At 37.3% G+C, this 26,114-nt stretch overlaps 1 protein-coding gene across 1 annotated transcript in view; it reads left to right on the top strand.

Moving 5' to 3' along the window:
* LOC138701000 (uncharacterized) overlaps positions 1-26,114 on the top strand; it is a 228,088-nt gene that overhangs the window by 190,674 nt on the left and 11,300 nt on the right. The window contains exons 4-9 of the mRNA XM_069827478.1: positions 5,643-5,793; positions 9,680-9,785; positions 12,496-12,650; positions 13,378-13,461; positions 18,149-18,478; positions 21,413-23,774. Of these exons, the coding sequence (XP_069683579.1) occupies positions 5,643-5,793; positions 9,680-9,785; positions 12,496-12,650; positions 13,378-13,461; positions 18,149-18,478; positions 21,413-23,774 (3,188 nt within the window). The remainder of the gene's footprint in view (positions 1-5,642; positions 5,794-9,679; positions 9,786-12,495; positions 12,651-13,377; positions 13,462-18,148; positions 18,479-21,412; positions 23,775-26,114) is intronic.

Here is a 26,114-nt window from a genome sequence, read left to right as displayed (position 1 = left end):
TAGGTTAAGTATTCGTAAATATACAATTATTACATTTTGTGAGTGAATTTTATGGATATAGGCTATTATTTACATTTTTATTTTATTCACGAAATAGTCGCGATAAATGTCACTCGAGGTTTGACATTTCCCAAGTGGAAAATAGAAATATAAAAATTGGAAAATAATTATTCTTTGAAGAGATGGAAAAATGCAATATCTTGGAGCAACAGTAACAAATATAAATGACACTCGAGAGGAAATTAAACGCAGAATAAATATGGGAAATGCCTGTTATTATTCGGTTGAGAAGCTTTTGTTATCCAGTCTGCTGTCAAAAAAGCTCAAAGTTAGAATTTATAAAACAGTTATACAGGGTGTTCAAAAAAAGTTTCCAATATTTTAGAGGCGATAGTATGTATCAAAACAAGAAAAAATGTCTAATAAACATGGCTCCTACAATACATACTTTCTGAGATCTGAACACTTGTTCACAGGAGGTGCTCAATGTGACTTCCATTCATGTAATGCATTTTGTGCCCTACAATACAGCAGACTACCAGATAATCATACCGTAGTTGACACTCCTGGCATGGAATAATGGTACGTCGCAAGGAATATTAAAAACAAAAGTCTGGTTGCGGATATGAGCGGGGTTCAGCAGAGATGGTGTTGTGAATTTTCGTAATCAGCATGTGTGGGCTGATGAAAATCCTCAGGCAGTTGAAGAAATAAGGCATCAGCACAGATTCTCAATCAATGTATGGGCAGGCGTTCTTGGTGATAGATTAAGCGCCACACGTGCTACCACAGAGATTAACTGGGGATCGTTATCAGGACTTTCTTATTAACGTATTGCCTACCTTGCTGGAAAATGTACCATGTCAGCAGAGACTAAACATGTGGTTCATGCATGATGGCACACCAGCACATTTTCTCCGCAATGTGCGTGAACACCTGACGCAGACATTTCAAGGCCGCTGGATTGGTCGGGGAGGTTCCACACCTTGGTTCCTCAAACCTAAATCCCCTAGACTTCTGGTTATGGTAAATTTCAAAGAGTGCGTGATTCCTTACGCCGAAGGGCAGAGGAATGCATTGCCATGAATGGGCGTCACATTGAGCACCTGCTATGAACAAGTGTTCATATCTCAGAAAGTATGTGTTGTAGGAGCCATGTTTATTAGACATTATTTTCTTGTTTTGATGCATACTAGCACCTCCTGAAATATTGAATACTTTTTTAACACCCTATATTACCGGTAGTTCTGTATGGTTGTGAAACGTGGACTCTCACTTTGAGAAAGGAAAAGACATTGAAGGTGTTTGAGAATAAGGTGCTTAGGAAAATATTTGGGGCTAAGAGGGATGAAGTTACAGGAGAATGGAGAAAGTTACACAACACAGAACTACATGCATTGTATTCTTCACCTGACATAATTAGGAACATTAAATCCAGACGTTTGAGATGGGCAGGGCATGTAGCACGTACAAGCTAATCCACAAATGCATAATATAGAGTGTTAGTTAGAAGAGCTGAATGAAAAATACCTTTGGGGAGGCCGAGACGTAGAACATGAAGAAAATAGTAGATCAATTAAACTTTATATGTGACTAGTGACCAATGGCTCTTTCTTCCCTTGTAGTTTAGGGCACGACCTACCAACTTGTAAACAAAAAAGCACCACTTTACCCACTTTTTATATGATTTACTTTTAACCCCTTCAGGCCTAGTTTCTTTTTTTCTTTTTTGAAATGTCATCGACACTTTTAAATATTTTGGAAAATTCAATGTGATAGAAATGGAGAATATTATTTTTAGAACATTTCTATACCTGAATCTATACTAATAATAAATCTGTAGCCGGAATTTTTCTGGTAATTTTCGATTTTCCAAAAATAATTGATGTTAACATGTATAATTAACCACCCTGAAACCGAAAATCGCTTTTGTGAAATGTTTGTTTGTAGACTCTCACTTTGAGAGAGGAACAGAGATTAAGGGTGTTTGAGAATAAGGTGCTTAGGAAATTATTTGTGGCTAAGAGGGATGAAGTTACGGGAGAATGGAGAAAGTTACACAACACAGAACTGCACGCATTGTATTCTTAACCTGACATAATTAGGAACATTCAATCCAGACGTTTGAGATGGTCAGGGCATGTAGCACGTATGGGCGAATCCAGAAATGCATATAGAGTGTTAGTTGGGAGGCCGGAGGGAAAAAGACCTTTAGGGAGGCCGAGACGTAGATGGGAAGATAATATTAAAATGGATTTGAGGGAGGTGGGATATGATGGTAGAGACTGGATTAATCTTGCTTAGGATAGGGACCGATGGCGGGCTTATGTGAGGGCGGCAATGAACCTCCGGGTTTCTTAAAAGCCAGTAAGTAAGTAATAAATAATAAACAGGTTATTGTGGAAATGTATTAAATACAAATATTTGAACCACATGCTTGGCGTAGGGTAGGAGTGGAGGTACAGCCTGCACTTGTTTAGTGATCAGGCGTGAGTTAATTTCGTTTCGGAGATGGAGCGAGACCGGCTGGTTGGAAATGTCATAAACTCCCCGGGGACCATGGCAACGGTGTGGGGTAACGTGGCAACAGACGCGCGTGGGTTATGCATAAACATCCTGGAACTAGGTATCGCAACCTGGTGGTCGTGGGCAGCTTCCGGCCCACATTTACATTTGATTGTAGAGTACAGGCCTGCAGAACCCGTAAGTAGGGGAAATATGACGTCAGCCTCAGTCCACTTCTATTGAGAATGATCGACTTCGGCGTAGAGTTGTTTACATTTTTTGCGTGTGCAAGGTCTATCAGTGGTGGCATGTAATTTTCAAAAAGGATTGTAATAAATTCATTGTATTTATAATGCGTTATCTCGTTTCAGGGTTTACAATTATGCTAGATTTCCTGTCGGTAGTTTCTTTGAGATTTCTTTGCACCTAGCCTGCTTTAGATTTTCGAAAGCTTTCCTCCTATCATCACCTACGGAAACATAAATTTATAGTATTTAAGTAATGAACCTTGGAAGTCACTATTAATAATTCAATTCAAAATGAACACAACGAGTGACGTCCTTAATTTTACAGTATATAAATAAATAATCAATATACAGTTCGTAATAATGAACTTACCCGAAAGTTTGTGCATTCCATAATTCTTAATATGGACTTTGTTGAAATTTGGTTTAATATTGAAATGACGAGTGGAAATAAATTGGATGGGACACAGTAAACAAGCAATTCTTTCATCTTCAACAACAAAATAATCCTATTCCCATTTTCTTTGGAAGTAGTATTTCTTTACAGGTTTAGATTTTTTATTTTGTTTATTTATTTATTATTTTTAATTTATTTATTTATTTTGTTTGTTTATTTATTTATTTATTCATTTATTTATTCGTGTATTTATGTATGTATTTATTTACTCATTTATTTATTTATTTACTTATTTATTTATTCATTTATTTATTTATTTATTCGCGTATTTATTTATTTAATCATTTATTTATTTATTTATTCATTCATTTATTCATTTATTTATTCATTCATTTATTTATTTATTCATTTATTTATTCATTCATTTATTTATTCACTTATTTATTCATTTATTCATTCATTTATTCATTTATTTATTCATTCATTAATTTATTCATTTATTTATTTATTCATTCATTTATTCATTTATTTATTTATTCATTCATTTATTCATTTATTTATTCATTCATTCATTTATTCATTCATTCATTTATTTATTCATTTATTCATTCATTTATTTATTCATTCATTTATTCATTCATTTATTCATTCATTCATTCATTTATTCATTTATTCATTTATTTATTTATTTTATTTATTTATTTATTTATTTATTCATTTATTTATTTATTTATTCGCGTATTTATTTATTTAATCATTTATTTATTCATTCATTTATTCATTTATTTATTCATTCATTTATTTATTTATTCATTTATTTATTCATTCATTTATTTATTCACTTATTTATTCATTTATTCATTCATTTATTCATTTATTTATTCATTCATTTATTTATTCATTTATTTATTTATTCATTCATTTATTCATTTATTTATTTATTCATTCATTTATTCATTTATTTATTCATTTATTTATCCATTCATTCATTTATTCATTCATTTATTTATTCATTTATTCATTCATTTATTTATTCATTCATTTATTCATTCATTCATTTATTCATTCATTCATTTATTCATTCATTTATTCATTTATTTATTTTTTTTATTTATTTATTTATTTATTTATTTACTTACTTACTCACTTACTCACTTACTCACTTACTCACTCACTCACTCATTCATTTATTCATTTATTTATTTATTTATTTATTTATTTATTTATTTATTTATTTATTTGTTTATTTATTTGGCTGGAGTGCGTTACAATGTTGAATGACAGCATTGACATCCGGTCATATAGCTATCACTCACTTATCAACGTACAATTTATTTATCGTCCTATTACTAGTAAAACCAGTTTTGTAAAAACAGGAATTGAAACTTTATTAATGCACGAAAAACCATAATTAATTCTTCGAATAAAGTAATTGGTTTGTTCCCTGCAACATTTCGGACTTATTTCATTTTGGTAGAATACAGAGCACGGAAAGACAAGTCGGAGACTGTACTTAACTTATTTTACAAAAAGTGGAATTAATCGGCTTTACTAGTAATACGACGATATATATATAGGGAGACCTTCTGAATGTTTTAACATCGTGTATAGGTAAAGCATCCGATTTAAAACAATATACACTCTTTGGAGTTTTTTGTAGGTTTATTGTTTTTTAAATTTTGTTGTTCAAGTTGACTACTGTGAAAATCATTGATGCTGTTACTGTATGTAAGTACTTAGACGTATTTGATACAAGATATTTTTGTTGAGTCCGTTTATCTAGACCAGCCGTGCGTGTAATTATGGCTGATGTCGGAGTGTTCCTGTGTGGTGCATGGCTGAGACTAGCTCCAACAACATACAATACCATATTACAGATAATCAGTGAAAGTGCGTCAGAAAGACAGTGTTTTTAACCAAGAACAGTAGTAACAACCCAATTTTACGACATAACAGGCTAACACAGCCAATCATAAATATGATAAAAGTGTTATAGTGTTTACAGTATTTTATAGTGTTTTTATAGTGTATATTTTAGTTGTTTATATTTATGTGTCATAATATTGGTTTTAACATAATTTCCTATTTTCTTATGTGTGCTATCAAAAGAAAGAATTTTAACAGAATCACAACAAGCAACCACACACTGCAACAAGTACATTTATAGTAATTTTAGCTAAATTAAGAAATCATGATGGGTCACACGCACGTGAATAACCCACTACACAATAAGAGGCTAGGTCTTTACAACACATATTGACATACATATCTGAAGATGATACACACTGAGTATCGAAAACGTTAATATAAATCCAAAAACATTAAGATAAGCAAAGGTGGAAAATAAAAAATTGACATTGTAAAACATTAAGCTTATCGGCATCTCCAAAATGAAACTAATATACACTCTTCCGATATTGTGTCCCGGGGCATTCCTGAAGGCACTCAAGATAAATCTGGGTATCAGCTCTTAATTGTGGCACTCCTTGTTGCAGGCCAAGTGGGGAATGTGATCACGAATCGCAACGCCAACCGCCTGGAGTTCGAAAGGCTTTTGGATGGCGCCAAGACCTACATGCGCCACCACAAGGTGCCGGGTGGTATGAAGAGGAGGGTACTGCGGTGGTACGACTACTCGTGGTCCAGGTGGGCACAGCGCTTCGACTGTTATAGAAATCTACGTAAAAGTATCCATTTATATATACAGGGTGTCTCAGGAGGAATGTAGAATACTGTACTTCAGGATAATGTCGTTTGGGTTAACGTACACATGGACAAAATGAAAGTGGCCGGCGTCTGAGAGACTAAAGGCTGTTTCACAATAAACCGGAAACGGAAACGACAACGAAAACGAGAACGGAAATATTGTTAAAATGAATGTATTTAAATGTGAGCATTCACAACTAACTATTGTGAATGCTTTTATTTAAATGCATTTATTTTCACATTATTTCCGTTCCCGTTCTCGTTTCCATTCTCGGTTTATTGTGAACCAGCTTTAAGTTCGAATCGGGTATTTCCGTGAACGCTCGGGACAGCCAGGCTTTGTTCAAAAGATTGCGTATATTATTCTAGTAGTTATAATGGGGAACACAACTATTAATCACTAAAATCTTCTGACAAAATATTTCATATACGAGATTTAAAATAGACGGATCGTTCAGAGTGTTTAAACAGTGAATATTGTAACACAAACATTATATGTTGTATAACAGGTTCTCAAGTGGAGTATGACCATTGCTCATTACAATGCCATTCTGACTGCAGTAAAACTCTTAGTGTAGTTTGTAGAATGATAGCTAAGAGTTCGTAAGGTTGCAAGTTCAAATTTTCGTGGAGTTACTAAACTTTTTTGTGGCCTTTTAAATGCATCAGTGAAAATATAACAGGTTTTCGTCATTTTTTTTTTGTCCTTAGAATACTTTTCGCTTTATTATTTTTTTCGTGTTAATAGAAACTTTTGACGCTAGATGGAAGTCACACTATAGACGACAATTATGAGCATTTCATATTAAAATGCTGTGTTAATTATTTTATTAATCCCTGTTGCTTTGCACTCTCTTGCCTAACGAACATTCAGTAAATTTGTGGACGGTTAAATAATTGGCAATAATTAATTTGCAAGTTGTGCTACAGGGAATATGATTATTATACTAATCTAAATCCGTGATCATCAGGGCCTGAACGTAGTAATTGTAAACAAGAAGAAAACCCATAATTCTGATGGAAAAATATATTCTGGTTTCCTGGAATTATAACCACAAATTTTTATCAGTTTTGTAATTATCTGTAAGTAACATGAATTAACATAAACGAAATTGCTTGATTATATTACACTAAAAGAAGTTGTAAAAAAATAAAAGAAAGGACAAAACAAAAATTGCACTACGGAGATTCGAAGCGTGCTGTTGTGGAGATAGCCCAAATCAGCGCCTTGTATTATGCAGTTAACTAAAGCGGCGCACGGAGGTTTACGGTTGTGAACTGAGCGCTCACCCGAAGGAACTTGAAAATTTTAACTGCTCAAGAGACCGGCCACTTTCATTTTGACCAAGTGTACATCGATTTAATCAGATATACCTATGTCCGAAATGTAACGGTTAGGAAGTTATTGATGGACGAATTTTTAAATGGAGAGAGGCATTATGGACGGGTTTCTACGTTTTAAAACATTGTGATAATATGATACATTATTGAAAATACTGCATCTTGTGTTATTCCAATACGTTTACTTAAGAAAATGAAATAATTACACAATACAAATTCTTAAGGTTGCCCTTCTTATAGATTCCATGAATTGTAAATTTATATCAGGCACAGGTACCGATTTTCTTTCCGACCTCAATGAAACACTTCATTAGCTTGCCAGTTTCAGATAACATCCGGTAAACAAGGGAAAAAAAACACAGCTAGATGGAACCTTTTGATTGGGAAAACGTCGTTTGTATTCCTCAAAAAAAATCCATAAACTAAAGCATATCTGCACATATTCACTGTGCGAATACACGAATTAAATGTCAAGTGAACGTATATTCAGTTGTGTATGTGTTCCGCTGGCGTGTGCCGTGCAAAAGATCTGATATAACACGTCAAGTATATAGTGAGGGTCACGTAAGAACTGTTCCTAAACAGTAAATGTTGTCGTCTTGTCAGTGTTGCCAACTGTTACCAGATATTACACGATTCTACGTACTAAATGACTTATTTACTTATCGTACTTTATGTCGGAAGGTTATTCTAAATAATTGAATAATTTGTAACATTTTTTTCTTAGCAAACTATACGGGAAAGGGATCAACATGTCAAGTATTTTGTCTGGCAATACGAAATTCATTGGTTTGACTAAACAATTGACATAACCTAAAAATGTATTTCGTTTGACCACATGAAATTATTAGTACTAACTCCAAAAACTTACCTGACTATAGTTTTTAATTATAACCACAACGCAACACAAAATAACTATTATGTATTAATATTAATAGATTATTACTATGTTCAAATTTTACTAGCTTCCAGTAACCGGCTCAGAAATCTAGTACAATTTTAATTTCATGGAACTCCAGTACCGACATATATTATCGATATTTGTCTCGGCTGCCAACATACCAGTTACAAAATCACTAACATTTGTAGTATTTGTCAATATCTAAATTCGAAACGAAGTTGGCAAAAAAAAATCAACCTGCAAACTATAAAATCACCACAATCCACTAGCATATGCAGTACTGGGGGAAAAATGGTTAGGGTTCACCCTTAGGGTATGAAGAAAGCTGACCCCGACTATAGTAGAGGAAACCGCAAGATGTTCCAGTATTTCTCTCCAACCGTTAGATTTCGGACATAGGTATATCACGTTAAATCTACTTACCTAAGTATTTTACATTCCTACTGAGACATTCTGTATATACATAAGTTAACATATTGTAAATTTTATACTGAACAACAATGTAATTTTATTATTTCAACAATAACTCTTCACTTTCTACAATTTAATTCCACTCCCGTCAACAATGGGATTTGCTCTCCACACAGCAACACAGTATTCGTTATTGCACTACACAGACGACAATGACAATTTACTTGGAATATTGAGAACAACAATGAACTGTTAATTTTAACTAATATTCACAAAGCACTATTTACAGATCAGAACTGTCAGTTTTCAGTTCACAGTTCTTCTAGCTCAGTCACTCGAGTTCACAGTATCTCGAACCACAGACCTTCAGAGACAGTCCACTGTACTCGAACTCAGGTCCTCCAACTGCGGTCCATTGCACTCGAACTCAGGGCTTCAAATGCTCACACAGCTGCCGACACACTCATGTCGAACTCCGGTCTCGAAGCTGGCTTCACTGCTACACAAGACTGACTGGCTTGCTGTTAACTAGCTACAACACTGCAACTACTGACTGACTGACTGTTCACTTGCGTCTTCTCTTTTATAACCAAACCATAGTTTCTGGAAATTTCCGCAAGATTCCACTCTCGAATAATCTGGATTTCTCTCCTTTCTGCCGCGGTCGCTCTCTCCCCTGTCTTCTCTCCGCCATAGCACATGCCCCAGGAAGCAGATGCGCGCGCAACCCGCCCAAAACACGGCCGACTTAGCCCTTCCTTCGTCGGTCGTGAGATCGAATCTCGCGTGGCCGTCACAATATTGTTGATGAAGCACCCACTCATACGTGTTCCAGATAACGGAACAAGAATGTGTTAATTAATATTAGGTACATTACAATTTCTTAAACGCATACTGAAATGTTGAGGTCTGAGTTAACTTTGTGTTAAATTATTATAGTTTAAACGATTTGTAAAGCATGCAGAATACATACACTTAAATAATAAATAATGCATCAAGTTAAGTATGTTTTAATTCATCATGAAACATGCAGCAGGTGTTTATGAATGTTAAGATGATCTTGTTTAAATGCATCCTAAACTTGAAGACGCAAGTGAAATTGATGTCGTCTTTCTTTGACGGAATCCTAAGATAAGAAAATCAGATTTACGTGAATGACCCTGTTTGTTTCAGGGGCCGCATCCAGGGTGGCGGTGACATCAATACAGCCCTTGGTCTGCTGCCTGATAAACTCAAGACTGAACTGGCATTACACGTTAATCTCAGTGTCCTTAAAAAGGTAAGCAGGAACCGTAAACAAAGTACCATCAAGGGCTGCTTCGACAGCTTGTAAATTACAATATTTTAAACCTTCATATCTTTTATGCTATTAAAGATAGTTGAATGAAACTTTATCACAATAGAAAGCAATTTGAAGATTGATTGATTGGTTGATTGATTGATTGATTGATTGATCGATCGATCGATCGATTAATTGATTGATTGATTTATTGATTGATTGATTGATTGATTTATATTCCATAAATCTTACATGAGCAATGAAGCTTTAAGATGTGGAACAAGTCAAAATTTTATAATATTACAATTACAATTTTTACAAATTTTTATAGTTTTACAATTTAGTAATTTTCTACAATTTTTACAATTTTGTGCAATTTTTTACAATATTTTGGCGAGATGTAGTGAGATGAGGTGAGGTCCGAGGATTCGCCAAAATATTACCCGGCATTTGCCTTTTGGTTGGGGGAAAACCTCGGAAAAACCCAACCAGGTAATCAAATCAAAGGGGGGGTTATCAAATCAATGGGGTTGATGCCAAGGACTCGCCATAGACCATCCGGCTTCAGTCCCACGGCTGTGGAAAACCTCGGAAAAAACCAAAGACCAAAGGAGGATCCAACCCAAGCCCGAACGCAGCTCCGGATCAGCAGCCCAGCAAGTCTGCCGACTGAGCTACATCGATGGCTCTACTAAAAGTATACAATACATAGCCAATCAGATTATTAAATTTACAAACGCAAACGATCATTCATCAGTTGAGCTATATGTATAATACAAAACAAGTAGGCCTAAGTTAATTAAATTTAAGGCATAAACAATTCAACCAGTTGTGATATACAGAAATTGATAATACATATCATGCAAACTACTTCAAATTACAAACACAAAAAATTTATCAATAGAGCTATATAGATTACTATTCAATTTAAAGTATACACAATTCATCGGCCAAAACTATACAAATACTCGTATATACAAGACAAAGTAGCATACTTTCATTAAGCTATACAAATTTGTGCAATTAATATCAAGTAGATTAATTCAATTTATAATCATAAACAATTCATCAGTTGAGCTATACAGACTACTATACAATTTACAGCATATACAATTCATCAATTGAGCTATACAAACTACCATTCAATTTACAGCATATACAATTCATCAATTGAGCTATACAGACTACCATTCAATTTACAGCATATACAATTCATCAATTGAGCTATACAGACTACCATTCAATTTACAGCATATACAATTCATCAATTGAGCTATACAGACTACCATTCAATTTACAGCATATACAATTCATCAATTGAGCTATACAGACTACCATTCAATTTACAGCATATACAATTCATCAATTGAGCTATAGAGACTACCATTCAATTTACAGCATATACAATTCATCAATTGAGCTATACAGACTACCATTCAATTTACAGCATATACAATTCATCAATTGAGCTATACAGACTACCATTCAATTTACAGCATATACAATTCATCAATTGAGCTATACAGACTACCATTCAATTTACAGCATATACAATTCATCAATTGAGCTATAGAGACTACCATTCAATTTACAGCATATACAATTCATCAATTGAGCTATACAGACTACCATTCAATTTACAGCATATACAATTCATCAATTGAGCTATACAGACTACCATTCAATTTACAGTAGGCCTATATACAATTCATCAGTAGAGCTACACAGACCAGTAATCATTTTAAAAGCATATACAATTCATCAGCCAAACTATACAAACATATACAATCAAATTAGTTCAATTTACAAACATTGATTGATTGATTGATTGAATCCTGGAGTAGTTATAATTTTTTTCCCGAATTTATCCGTGTACGTGTCAACTTTAGTAAATATTCTAAAATTTCCATCAAAAATAAAGTCGAATTGAACTAGAATAAGTAGAAAGCTCTTAACGAAAGTCTTACTTGAAAGAAGATAAATATACGGTTGGAGAAATCAAATTTCTCAGCAAAAAACAAACATTTATGTTCATAAGTACAAATGAAGAAGTGAAATTGTATATTAAAGAATTCTTGTAGTACTCGTACTTTTCTCAGTCGAAGAAATGCTTACTGGCCACAAAATAATGGTAATACATCGCAAATTACAACTAAAAGTTATCGTGAAGTATATAATTGTATATTTCTATTCAACAAAATTATGTACAACACGTACATTATTAGTAAATGTGTACAAGTCATGTCATAATAATAAAGGCCTACAGGCTGCTTACATGAGTATCTTACGCCTATAATAAGGTTATGTCCATCCAACATAGAATGGGCTATTTTTAAGAACATTCTTTAACCCTTAAATTCACAAAGTATCCTATAGGATACAACAGGTTAATAGGATATATGCTATAATTTTAATAGAACAATAGAAAAAAATTGATAGGAAAATTAAATTTAACCAAAATTTCACAATACTACAATATTGTACAACATATAAAATATGGCCATTGCGATAGTTGTTTTCTTTACAGTCCGCCACGGTTTAATAAACTAGAGTGAGAAATGAAGTTTTGCCAATTTAAGGGTTAAGTAAATAGGCTATGTTCCATTTCGAAGAATGCTGGGATATTACGTTTTTTGAACTGTACGTTTATAGTAGGTAAATTTCTTGTGCTTTGATCTAGTATTTTCTAACCAAATACCCCTTCTTCAAGGTGACCATCTTCCAAGAGTGTCAACCGGAGTTCCTGCATGACCTGGTGCTCAAGATGAAAGCCTACATTTTCACTCCTGGAGATCTGATCTGCAGGAAAGGTGAAGTTGCTAGAGAAATGTTCATCATTGCCGATGGAATCCTGGAGGTCATAAGGTACCCTTAGTTCTCAGTTACTTAATATTATTAATCGCCGGGGTCCTGATATCGATACCTAAACAATGTCAAACATAACTTCCCTCCCTCTTCCTTTTCCACTTCCCGTCTCCCTCCCTAGCCCCTCTCCGCCGAACTTAAAATTCTAACAGCAATTTTTGTGACACAATAAATGTCCACTTGCAATACGTTCACGACAGGGTCCTGTTATAAGGAGGCTCAGGTTGGCAGGACTCTGATTTACCACTCTCATAGTGCCCATATCTGTAACATGTCCACTATGGTCAGTCCTTAGGGATTCAATCATGCGAAAGTGAATCTAATTTTACTCTCCATTGCTAAATAATGCTAAAATGTTGTACGGAGGATGTAATTTCAGTCTTCATTACCAAATATTAATAAATTTTTAGCAAGTAACCATGGAAAACTTAGTAATTTTTACCCTACTTAAATAACAAAGCCAATTGGATTAGAAACTAACAAAAAATCAACATGTGACCAAACGTCCTGTGACAAAAATGTAATCTGTGACAAATCTTCCGGTGACGAAAATATAATGTGTGACGAATCGTCCGTGAGACGGATCATTCGTGACAAATGATCCGGATCCGTGGTACTATCCCAAAGGGAAAAATATAGAGCATAGACTGGGATAAGAATTTTGAACTACAATATAATCTGTGATCTAACTCTCTGCATGAATATTGTAATTTGACGTCTTTTTCAGCGAGACTGGTAGGGTTCTCACTACGATGAAGGCTGGTGACTTCTTTGGAGAAATTGGCATCCTCAACCTGGATGGCCTGAACAAGTAAGCATTACCATTAAAAAAATTAAAAACATATTTCAACAACAAAAATCAATTGTTTAACAATAATATATTCATTGAAAAATTTATACTTTTATCGAAAATTCCGAAAGCACTGCCACGTAGACATGGCCAAGATATTAAAGTAACCATTAACATTGCATTTTAAATTCTGTTCACTGCTTGAAATTTCTCGGTGTACTCATAATCAAGTCAGTGCCACAGTCTATAGTCCCGACGCTGTTATTCCCGGCTTGACTCCTCCTCTTTGCTTACGTCTTAGAAAGTGAAGGCTCTATAAAGTCTAGGTAGGTAGTATCGTTCGCCATTTTTGTTCTTACGTTGCCGAGCTACCATACGAGGAATCTATTTGCCACACCCTTAAACATTATCATGTCGTAGCTCCTATGATAATAAATCAAACGCAATAAGAATAATAATAATAATAATAATAATAATAATAATAATAATAATAATAATAATGTTTTATTTTCGCTGGCAGAGTTAAGGCCATAAGGCCTTCTCTTCCACTCAACCAGCCTTAATCAATACAATACATAAATTTAAATTACTAATATTTTCATTACACTTAAAAGGTTCTCCAGCAATAATCTTCACTACACATTTATTTAAATTTAGATAAATCTATAAGGTAAAGTAGTAACTTAATTTATGAGCTAATTTAATTCAATGAATTATAATTAATTTAATATTTGAGATAGCTAGTAAAATGATGAAAATTAATTTAATATAAGCTTACTAGGACTATGTTACAGGGAGAATATATATATTTCTATTTCTATAATGAGAATATTAATGTAATTGCCATTAGAGGTTTTGTAAATCTATTTAGAGAAATTAAAGATAATAATAATAAGAATGGACAGATGTTAGTTTCATTATAAGTAACAAATATTAATCAGCAATTCATCTGTTAAGTAAGAATTTATGTAGTTTTGACCTAAATGAAGCTATTGTCCAACAACCCCTTATATCACTCGGAAGCGAGTTCCAATTTCTAGCAACTGAAACTGTATAGGATGAAGAATATAAAGATGTCTTGTGGTAGGGTAAAATGAGTAAATTGTTATAATGAGATCTTGTACTTAGCTGATGATATGCGGATAAATTTTGAAAACGAGAAGCCAAATATATTGGGGTAGCGGTGCGCAGAATTTGAAATAAGAGAACAAGAGAATGCAGGGCTCGTCGATCGCTTAGCCTTAGCCAAGACAGAGTTTGGAAAGACGGGGAAACATGATCATACTTACGAATATTACAAATATAACGGACGCACGCATTATGCACACGTTGTAGCAAATAATTGAGCTGCAAATAACGTCTTCGTGTGCTTTCTGCGAACGCCAACGAAAGAGCTAAAATGGCGGGCGATTATATTAAGTATTTATCGAGCCTTAAGAAATGAATCAGCGAATCACAAGACGCACATGTTTAAATGTAGCCGACCTGCAACGCGATTGGCTGCCGGAAATTAGAGCGACGGGACTATAGTATATAGAGTCACGAAGCTCAATATATAGTAAATATGCATTCATAGATAGTTGCTAACCACTAGGATCGCTACTATCGCCTCATCACAGACAATGCGAAATAGTACCTGCACAGTCTATTGTTTCTAGTACCCTCATAAACTCGAGCTTCGTGAATGTATATACTAGACTGTGTCAAGTACCTTACCTTGGAGAAATTACTGCTAGGATGCGAAACTTAATGGACATTCCCGTTTCAAACGAAACAGCAATGTAGAAAGTGATCTTGCCGTCACCTGTTATGCGTAGGAATAACTAACTACTCGATGTGTCTAGCAGCAGTGGCGAAATTGTAACTTTGTTTACACATTTATTTTATTTTATTTACAAAGTATTTGATAAGCAATGTTGAAATATATTAAAAATAGGAAATAGAATGCAAAGATTATTATATAGTCGTATATTAAAAACTATTAAATACATTAAACAATACAAAATATATTAAATATTAAAACACGAAATTAAAGTGAATTAATTTACCCCATATTGAGGAACGCTCGTGTTATGGGTTCAATATTAGATTGTAGATAATCAGAAGGAAGATTAAAAAATAAAAATCAATCTATACTAATAATAAATCTGTAGCCGAAATTTTTCTGGTAATTTTCGATTTTCCAAAAATAATTGGTCCTAACATATATAATTAACCACCCTGAAACCGAAAATCGCTTTTTTTGAAATTTTTGTTTGTATGTCTGTCTGTCTGTCTGTATGTTTGTTACCTTTTCACGCGATAATGGCTGAACGGATTTCGATGAAAATTGGAATATAAATTAAGTTCGTTGTAACTTAGATTTTAGGCTATATGGCATTCAAAATACATTATTTAAAAGGGGGGTTATAAGGGGGCCTGAATTAAATAAATCGAAAAATCTCGCTTATTATTGATTTTTGTGAAAATGTTACATAACAAAAGTTTCTTTAAAATTAATTTGCGATAAGTTTTACTCCCTGAAAAATTTTGATAGGACTGATATTTAATGAGATAACTGAGTTTTAAAATTAAAATAACTGCCATCTAAGGCCGTGTAATGAATTAAAAAAAATGCCTTCGTCTATAAGAGGCCTTGGATAGCAACAATCGAAAGCTATGAAAGATAGCCTGCAGAGAATGTTTCTGTGTTTGTATGAAGTAATATCGGAAGCTAAATTAACCGATTTGTATAATTAATTATTAATTCACCATTGGAAAGTGTAGTTTCTCTAGATGGACATAATGCTATAATGTTATCACAGTAACTTCTGAGTGAATCGAGGACAGGTAAGATTAAAATAGCTTCTTATGCACAGAAAACTTGATAGGCAATGGTTTCCTGTATTTCCTAAAATAATTTTTATGACCAAATGAGTAGTCTCTGGATCAAAATGATAGCATTTTAATTTTTTTAATACAATTTAAATTAAGTAACATAATAAACGATTTATCCTTCTAGCAATGTTCCCTGGATCAAATGTCCTATTTTAATTATGTAATTAATTTATATTTATTTCTAACGGGTGCAGCGGAGCGCACGGGTACGGCTAGTTAAGTAATAAAGAGAAAACAGTATGCATTACAAATAATATATGATTAAATAAGTGAACACAATTATAAAAGTTTATAACTAATATTCATAAGTAGAGCCCGGATGTTTAGGCATTTATTACAGTTAAAATAGGCAGGCAAAAAAGGCAATAAAAACGTAAAAAAAGGTACAATAATCTTTAAAAGAGGCATTGTAAATTTTAAAAAGGTAAAATAAAATTTAGCAATAAATTTCACAACCATACAGAACAACCGGTAATGTAACTGTTTTATAAATTCTAACTTTCAGATTTTTTGACAGCAGACTAGATGGCAAAAGCTTCTCAACCGAATAATAACAGGCATTTCCCATATTTATTCTGCATTTAATTTCCTCCCGAGTGTCATTTATATTTGTTATTGTTTCTCCAAGATATTTGAATTTTTCAACCTCTTCGAAGGACAAATCTCCAATTTTTATGTTTCCATTTCGTAAAATATTCTGATCACGAGACATAATCATATACTTTGTCTTTTCGGGATTTACTTCCAAACCTATCGCTTTACTTGCTTCACTTAAAATTCCCGTGTTTTCCCTAATCTTTTGTGAATTTTCTCCTAACATATTCACGTCATCCGAACAGACAAGCAGCTGATGTAACCCGTTCAATTTCAAAACCTTTGTTTGTTATACTGGAATTTTCTAATGCCATACTCTAGAGCGAAGTTAAAAAGTAAAGGTGATAGTGCATCTCCTTTCTTTAGCCCGCAGTGAATTGGAAAAGCATCAGATAGAAACTGGCCTATACGGACTCTGCTGTACGTTTCACTGAGACACATTTTAATTAATCGAACTAGTTTCTTGGGAATACCAAATTCAATTAGAATATTATATAAAACCGAGTCATATGCCTTTTGAAATCTATGAATAACTGATGTACTGTACCCTTATACTCCTACTTTTTTTTTCCAATATCTGTCCAATACAAAAAAATCTGATCAATAGTCGATCTATTACGCTTAAAACCACACTGATGATCCCCAATAATTTCATCTATAGTCCCGTCGCTCTAATTTGCGGCACCAATGGCGTTGCAGGTCGGCTACATTTAAACGTGTGTGTCTTGTGATTCGCTTATGAAGACGTTATTCATTTCTTAAGGCTCAATAAATACTTAATATAATCGCCCGCCATTTTGGCTCTTTCGTTGGCGTTCACAGAAAGTACACAGGACGTTATTTGCCGCTCAATTATTTGCTCAATTACAGTGCGTTTGATTTATTATCATAGGAGCTACGACATGATAATGTTTAACGGTGTGGCAAATAGATTCCTCGTCTGGTAGCTCGGCAACGAAAGAACAAAATTGGCGGACGATACTACCTACCTAGACTTTATAGAGCCTTCACTTCCTAAGACGTAAGCAAAGAGGCGGAGTCACGCCGGAAATAACAGCGTCGGGACTATACGTATAACGAATAAAATCAGTTGTATTGCAAACTGAATTAATTAGAATGCCTAGTGATGTTAAGGTACGCAGTATTATCACCGGGTCTGGATTCCTGATGAGAGAACCTGACAACCCTGCTCGGAATATTAGTTGAGCCATGACATGGTTTGTGTTCGCTCTCGCAGGCGGACGGCGGACGTGCGGTCGGTGGGGTACTCGGAGCTCTTCAGCCTGTCTCGGGAGGACGTGCTGGCGGCCATGAAGGACTACCCCGAGGCGCAGGAGATCCTGCAGAGCCTGGGGCGCAAGCGGCTCATGGAGGCGCGCAACGTGTCGCGCACCAAGACGTCCAGCCACCACGACAAGGGCGCCACCTCCACCGCAGGCTCGCCCGCCGTGCGCGACGGGGCGCTGGGCGCCGACGGGGACAGGGCCGGCAAGCGCATCGTGGAGAAGCTGCGCAGCGACGTCAAGGGCCTCAAGAACGTGCTGCGCAAGAGCAGGCGCGGAGCACGGTAACTGCAAGACGTTCTTTAATTTGGCGCATTGGAGCCAGAGAGTTTCTGATACAATTATGGCAAGAAATTAGTTGTTAGTTGTAAGTGCCCTATTCATAGACAATACACCGTGTCGAAATGAAACCTACCGATAACAATCTGTGTATACACAACAATAGGAATAACAGGTTCGCCAATTTCACGATATAAAAACTTGTTGAGTTTCTCTACATTTTAGTGCAAGCGGCCGTATGTAACTTTTATGGATGTCTATACTTGTTTTTTTGAAAGATGGGGCATGACAGGAGCGTTGCGATCGGAAAAAACAACTGAATGTAACATAGCGTGGTAGGCCTGTTGCTATCAGCGTATTCCGAATCTCACCGGTCCGGTGGCATCAATGACGTCACGTTTTAGCGAAATAAGGAACAAAACTGCTGGAAGGATCGATGGCTGTCATGGCGACTGTACAAGTTGTTGTCTGTGCTACGTTAGCAAAATTTTGCGAAATTTTCGTACTGCCATCTCGTTCAAAGAAAAGATAGCATAAACAATTTATTTCTTGAACCGGTAGTAATAACTGGTCCGTTGACATGTTCGCTCATAAGCCATTAACATATTGTTTTTACGTTGTGCTCATTACAAACAATACAGCAGAACTAAAGCAGAACACACCGCCATGACACAACAGTGCACGATGTCATTCGTCTGCTAATTCCCGCCCTATACAAGAACCAATCAGATTCACTGATGGCGGCTGATGGAGACTGCCACCACCTCTGCAAGTTGATGGCACCGGTGCGACATCGTCATCGGTGGAATTCGGAACACCGTGATGCCATCGGATTGCTCACCGGTGAGATTTGGAATACGCTCTATGGTAACAACGGTTGAGTTCCGGTCAGGCGCTCTACCACTGAGCAATCGAGTTCGTCTCACGCCAAAGGCTCGGAATTATCCTTTCATACTGGCGACTCTGTTGTAGAGTACTGTCCATAGCGTCTGATCTAGTCTGCACTGCTTATGGCTTGAAAGAAACTTTACAAATGTAATCTTCATCTTACGATGTTTGGTGACGTATATACGTCTTACAATACCTTTTCTATTTCGTCACCAAACATCGTAAGATGAAGATTACATTTGTAAAGTTTCTTTCAAGCCATAAGCAGTGCAGACTAGATCAGACGCTATGGACAGTACTCTACAACAGAGTCGCCAGTATGAAAAGATAATTCCAAGCGTTTGGCGTGAGACGAACTCGATAGCTCAGTGATAGAGCGCCTGACCGGAGAACAGGAAGTCGCAGGTTCGATTCCCGCTCGAGGTTGTGAAATTTTTCTTTCATACCATGGCATGATTGTGACTATAATAGTATTTAAATTCAACGGTTGAGTTGCCAAATTTACAGTTCCCACGTGGCGAGTGCTTAATAGATCTGTTGGCGACATTTATTGTGCACACAATGCTAGCATTGGTACGTTTCGTCTTTGATTCTCTGTCGATTTTTGTATTGTTTTCTTACCTTCGCGTCAATTGCCTATGAATGTTTTAACGTCAGCCATCTTAACGACAATTGCTACCTTCCATCAGCTGGCAGCATGGTAGTCCATATTGGCAACATGACACTGTAGTTCCAAGCTCGGCCGCTTAACCGTCATGTCCCATCTTTCAAAAAAACAAGTATAGTTAGTTCATTTCTTTATCGGTAGGTTTCATTTCTGACACGGTGTATTTTTGAGACTTTGACTTCTGTAAATTGAGATTTGACGATCTTGTTATAATCTTGGCAATCACAATCACTGCCTTCTAAATGGATTAAACCGATAGTTGGAATAGAATAGGTATTGTCACAATCAAAACCATCTTTTGAGTCACAAATCAATGAAACAATTGAACATCGGTACATGTTATAAGCGATTGTTAGCCATTCTTGCAGCTTTATACAGCTTGTATAAGAATAATTATTTCATTTTAAAGTAATTTTAGTTTGATGATATGGAAGATACGAAGATGCCACCAATGACAGACTATGAAAGGGACATATTATCTTCCTGACAGTTGACAGAGTTATTCCCTGCATGTCTGCAGAAACTATTTGAAAATTACCTGAAATCAATATGCAGCAAACATTATGACGACAGCAGCATTATAAATTAACTGTATATCCAACTGTATAACCTATCCTCTAAAGAATTAAACAGTCAAAATCAATATTAAGGCATCAATCCTTACCTATAGCATAAAATCATTATGAAATAAGTTGTACGAGTATTATTGGAGGAATAGATAATCCTCTTTGATTATTATTCATTAATGAATGTTGAAACGTGACGAGGATATCTAGTACAGTCTGTTTATCAAATCTGTACCTTGATTTGAATTTATTATCTGCTATATCCAATAATACGCTAAGGAACATGAAAGCTTTAATAATCTCCTGTATGTCCTTAATATTCTACAAAAATTGAACAATTTTCGAAATATCAGCAATTTCTCTTATGTCCACGAACGAAAGTCAAAGTCTAGATTTTCGGCGATTTCTAAGTAAAGTCACGATTGAAGTTTACTTTCGTCAAAGTGTCGATTGTGAATAGGAAAATGGTGAGACTTTGTACTTTCCAAAGTCAACTTTGGTTCAAAGTCTCATCTATGAATACGACCCTTAGTAACATTGTTAATAAGGTCTATGAATACGACTCTAGAGCCTTGGTTTTTCTGAACCGACGCATGCGAGGTGCAAGACCCGCCTCGCACAAATCCAAACTACAGAGAGATAGTGAGTGGTTTCTATATCTATAAGGTGCTAGGTCTGCGTACCTCGCAGCTATAGAAACCACTCACTATCTCTCGTGTAGTTTGGATTTGTGCGAGGCGGGCCTTGCACCTCGCATCCGTCGGTTCAGAAATACCAAGGCTTTAGCAACACTGTTAACAAGTTCTTTCTATACGTAGAACGAAGGACGAGTCGATGGAGCTGCAGCCCCTGAACCCAGGGTCTGTGGACACGGGGCGCAAGTCAGTGAGTCACTCCGGCAAGGGTGTCCTTCTCAGGATGTCCCGGGTTCGCAGCGACGAGAACTACTCCCGAGAGGAATCTCTTGAAGACCAACCACCGGCGGCACCCACTGCGAAGCTGGGCGAAGGCCTCCCGCTGTTGCAGCGGCTGAGACTGCTCAAGGAGAAGCAGGACCGCGAGGAGCGGGCAAAGCCGCTTCTCACACCGACGTCGCCGCCCCCTCAGATCACGACCACGCAGGAGCCCGAGCCCCAGGAGCAGGAGGTCATCGGGGCAGGCCTGCCGCTCATCCAGCGGCTTCTGCTGCTCAAACAGAAGGAGGAGCGCGAGCGACAGGCCGTGCAGGCCACGGCGGCCGTGGCGGCGGACGTGCTGGCCTCCACGGCCAAGGAGGCGGAGGCCAGCGTGTCGCCTCCAGCGGCGAAGCCCTCCAGCGACGAGTCCAGGCACTCCTCGTCCAGCAAGGAGCACTCGGAGGACGAGTCTGCTCTGATGAGCAGGAAGCCCTCGCTGCTCAACAGGCTTGTCTCTGTCAAGGGGAAACAGGGCGGCGCTGGGACGTCAACCGGGGGCGCGACGGAACCCCCGAAAGCGGCGCCCCTTCTCAGAGACAAGCTGAAGCTCCTGACCCAGAAGGAGCCGGCAACGCCTCAGCCTTCCTCGTCGTCGTCCTCGTCGACGGGGACCATCACCTCTCCTCCCAAAGTGCAGACTGCTCAAACGAGTGTTAAGAGTGACGGTGAGGGTGCTAGTGTACCTGTGCTCAAGAAGCAGCACTCATGGAGTCTGTTGAAAAAGGCGTCGATACTGTCGACGCAAAACGCGAGTGAAGTTGCCCCCGCTTCCAGTGTAGTACAACCCGCGGACGCGACCCCGCACCGGACAGCGATAGTGAGAGATAACAGTGATAGTGAGTCCGTTCCTTCGAAGCCGCCCAGCGAGGTGAGTGCGTCTTTGTTGAAGCAGCGGCCCGCGAAGCTCTCGGGCGACGACCAGCAAGTGCCGGACAAGCCCAAGGGCGAAGACGCTCCAGAAATTGCTCAAGCCGACGTGAAAGAGACGGAAGACAATAAACAGCAAGAAACGGAGTGCAAAAAGGAGGACGGTAGCGTGGACGAGGCGGTGACGAAACCTGTCGTGGAGGTAACGGATCCCTCGCCAGAGACTCCTCAAAGAGATCGACTGAAACCCAACCTCCTGCGTCTTCAGCAGGACACAAAGTTCTACATGTCGATCGACGACCTCTCGCCAGAGTACTCCGGCCTGCCTTTTGTCAAAAAGCTCAAGATTCTGAACGAGCGTCAGAAACTTGCTGAGCTGGAGCAGAAAGTTGCGCACGTGTTCATGCGCAGCTCGAGTCTGGACAGCAGCAACGCGGGAGGGTGCGGGGACTCCGGGGACTACTCCCTGGACCCCACAAACCTCACGAGGAGTCACTCCGAAGCGAGCGCCATGCAGTACGTGCGAGCTCAACAGCTCAGCAGGGACTCTTTCTGTAGGAGGAGGGAAGGCGACGAGGAAAGGTCGACCTCCACGCCACCACAACGCCCCACCGACCTCCCTCAGCCGCCGGAGGACGACGCGACACAGTCGTTGACGTCCCCGGAGAGCAACGAGACGTTAGAGCGAAGAAATCTGAAGAGCATCCTCAAGAAACTGTCGGCCAGCTCGCTGTTCTCTGGCAGCGTCGAGGACACGAAGGCGCCGACCACCGAAAGCGATCAACCGGAGGCGGCGACGACGACCCAAGAAGCGCCTGTCGCCCCGCCGGCGCCCAAACCGCCCACGGTGGACCTCCACAAGCTGATGAGGGCGCCCACCATCGAGGGTTATGCTGCGCGGCACAGCAAGTTGACGAAGAGCGTCACGTTCAACCGGGACACTCTCCAGTCGCCCCCCGCCACCGCCACGACGCCGACCAAGCTGACGCAGGAGCCCTCCGGCAGTCTGTTCCCCCTGCCAGACCCGGTGGCCCCCACGCCCTCGCCCCCCAGTACAACCGCAGCTGCTCCGCAAGAAGCTTTAACGACGGCGCTGCCCTCCCCTCCCGCGGCGCCGGCCATCATATCAACAGCCGAAAGTCCTCCCAAGCCCAGCGACCCCCCCGCGGCGACGACGGAGGAGAAGAAAAAGCCTCAGGTGTCCTTCCTCGTGCAACATCCTCATCAGATCCCGCTGTCTGCGAACCAAAAGAATTTCTTCCGTCCCTCTCTTCTCCTGCCATCGCACACCAGCCTCGAGGAGGAATACTTCAATGAAGTCATCGTGGGCATCAAGCAGGTCATCCAAGGTCACCTGGTAAGTCCTTCTGTAACCACGTACCACAAGTTATTCAGTTCTGTAGCCATTACGAAACTTCACTACATTCATTTATATTTGATGGAATTGTTTATCCAATTTAATAAACCCTATTTCACCCTGAGGTATATTAGGGTTATAGTTGGCATCAAAATACATATTTTATAACTAATAACCAATAGTAAAGTGATAGGCTAACATAAAATAGTGGTCACAGTTGCAATTCACATGAATTATGTAGAAGAATGCACATTAGTGAAAGAATGGATCCTGTTAAAGATTAATGAGATGTTTGAGGAATAATCAATGTAAAAGGTGTACAAGAATGTCTAACTGTTTCAGAGTAAATCACGATCTTGAAAAGATAATCAATAGTAGATTAATACAACAAACTTTCACTTTCACTTTCAAATTAATACTTAATTCATGAACAATGGAACAGTTAAGAGTAATAAAGAGATAATACAAGCAATGATTTACGGTTACAAGTTACATACATGATTCAGGAACAATTACAATAATTAAAATATAACACAAGTAATGACTTACAACTAATGAAAACCGAAATTCTTGAAGGGCAATATATAATGGTAGGGGCAATACAAAAGATTTAAAAACAAATGTAAACTGTACAGTAAAGGAATAGTAGAAAAAATGACTTAAGATTACAAATTAAACACATTCTTTTTAAAGCAATAGATAACAACAAAAAGATACTAATAACAATACATTGACTGTACTTACAGATTAAACACGTTATTTTAAAAACAAACACGCAAAGAATTAATAGCTATTTTCAGGCATCATTCAAAGGGACCATGACTGTAATTCACATCATTTTGACGTTACTTCGTATATTATTTTGTGTTTCAATCCATTTCAATTTGTTATTTTTCACTGTAACAACAAAAATATGTTTCATAAAACCTCAAGGCATTTCTCTATACTTATTGTATCATGGTACTCTTTGTCAATGGCAACCTGTAATGGTTATAGGAAGAAATATATATATATATATATATATATATATATATATATATATATATATATATATATATATATATATATATAATGGTTATTAAACACATTATTTTAAAAACAATAAATAGCTATATTAAGAGATGACTTAAAATTTACGAATTAAATGCATTATTTACTAACAACAGTTGGCAATAAGGAGGTATTACAAGAAATGGCTCAAAATTGGAAATTAAATACATAATTTAAAAAAAAAATAAAAACCAGTGATACAATAGTATGCGAAATTCAAGACTTACAGTTTCATAATAGTTGATGGAATTGGTTTAAATTAGATTCAAATTACGTTAAGTTGCATTACATTATATCTCATTCGTAATGAAAAGTAAACGTTTACTTACGAATACTCACATTACCGTAAAATTAAAATAATTGTAACATCATTCACAATAGGATCGTAAACATAACAGCTAAGATACTTGGTAACCATGGAAACATAACAACGACGTCATTTATTCTTGTATATACTTGAGCGCTATGTGATTGTGAATTGTTTGCGGAAGCCCTCTGAGCCAATGAGAATGTAGCATTTCCAATCAGCTGCTCATGCTGCCACACGGAACGTTGCTGTGTTGGTTTGCTACATGCTGTGTTACATGGTGTTACAACTACGAGCGTAGGTTTGTGTGTTTTTTCCTTCTCTGAGTAAGAGTTCACTCTCTTTCAGGGGAGTGGTAGAAATGTTGTATATTTAGAATTTCCTTGTATATTTTTCTAGCAATAATAATAAACATTGGTCAATTTTTATTACTCTACTGCCACTTCCAACGGACTCCTAACGAATATTCACACGTTTATCACTGGGATTGTGGCGCTGAAAATCAATTTAGAACACTTTTATTTCAACCACGACACATTTAAATTTTTATTGTACAATATAAATGCAATTAACACCACAGTGACACAGTAATTCTTGCAGATAACACAGAAACAACTTCTTAAACGTAATTAAGAGCCGCAGTTTCACTTTACTTCCACTAGATGACTTTTGAGTTCCAGGCTATAGGCGTAGCAGGGATTCCAATATCCGCAAACGAAATGAAACTGTGAGGAATGTTACAACAGGTGTGCTAAACGTTAGGAATGTTACAATAGGTATGTAGCACGTTAGGTTAGGTTAGGTTAGGTTTTGTTAGATGTGTAAGATAATATGAATGGTTACCACAATTGGCGACACTGCAATCATTCTCCCACTCCACCTCAAATAACGTCACAACGACGGAATATGGCCGCCTTCTTCCTTCAAGTATGACGATTTTCCTATATAAGTAAGGAACCTATTTAGGGCGGGTTGGGTGGGAC

Source organism: Periplaneta americana, chromosome 6 (genome assembly GCF_040183065.1).
Source record: "Periplaneta americana isolate PAMFEO1 chromosome 6, P.americana_PAMFEO1_priV1, whole genome shotgun sequence".
Lineage (NCBI taxonomy): Eukaryota > Metazoa > Arthropoda > Insecta > Blattodea > Blattidae > Periplaneta > Periplaneta americana.
Note: the sequence above shows the minus strand (reverse complement) of the source record. Positions and strands in the feature narration are given on the sequence as shown.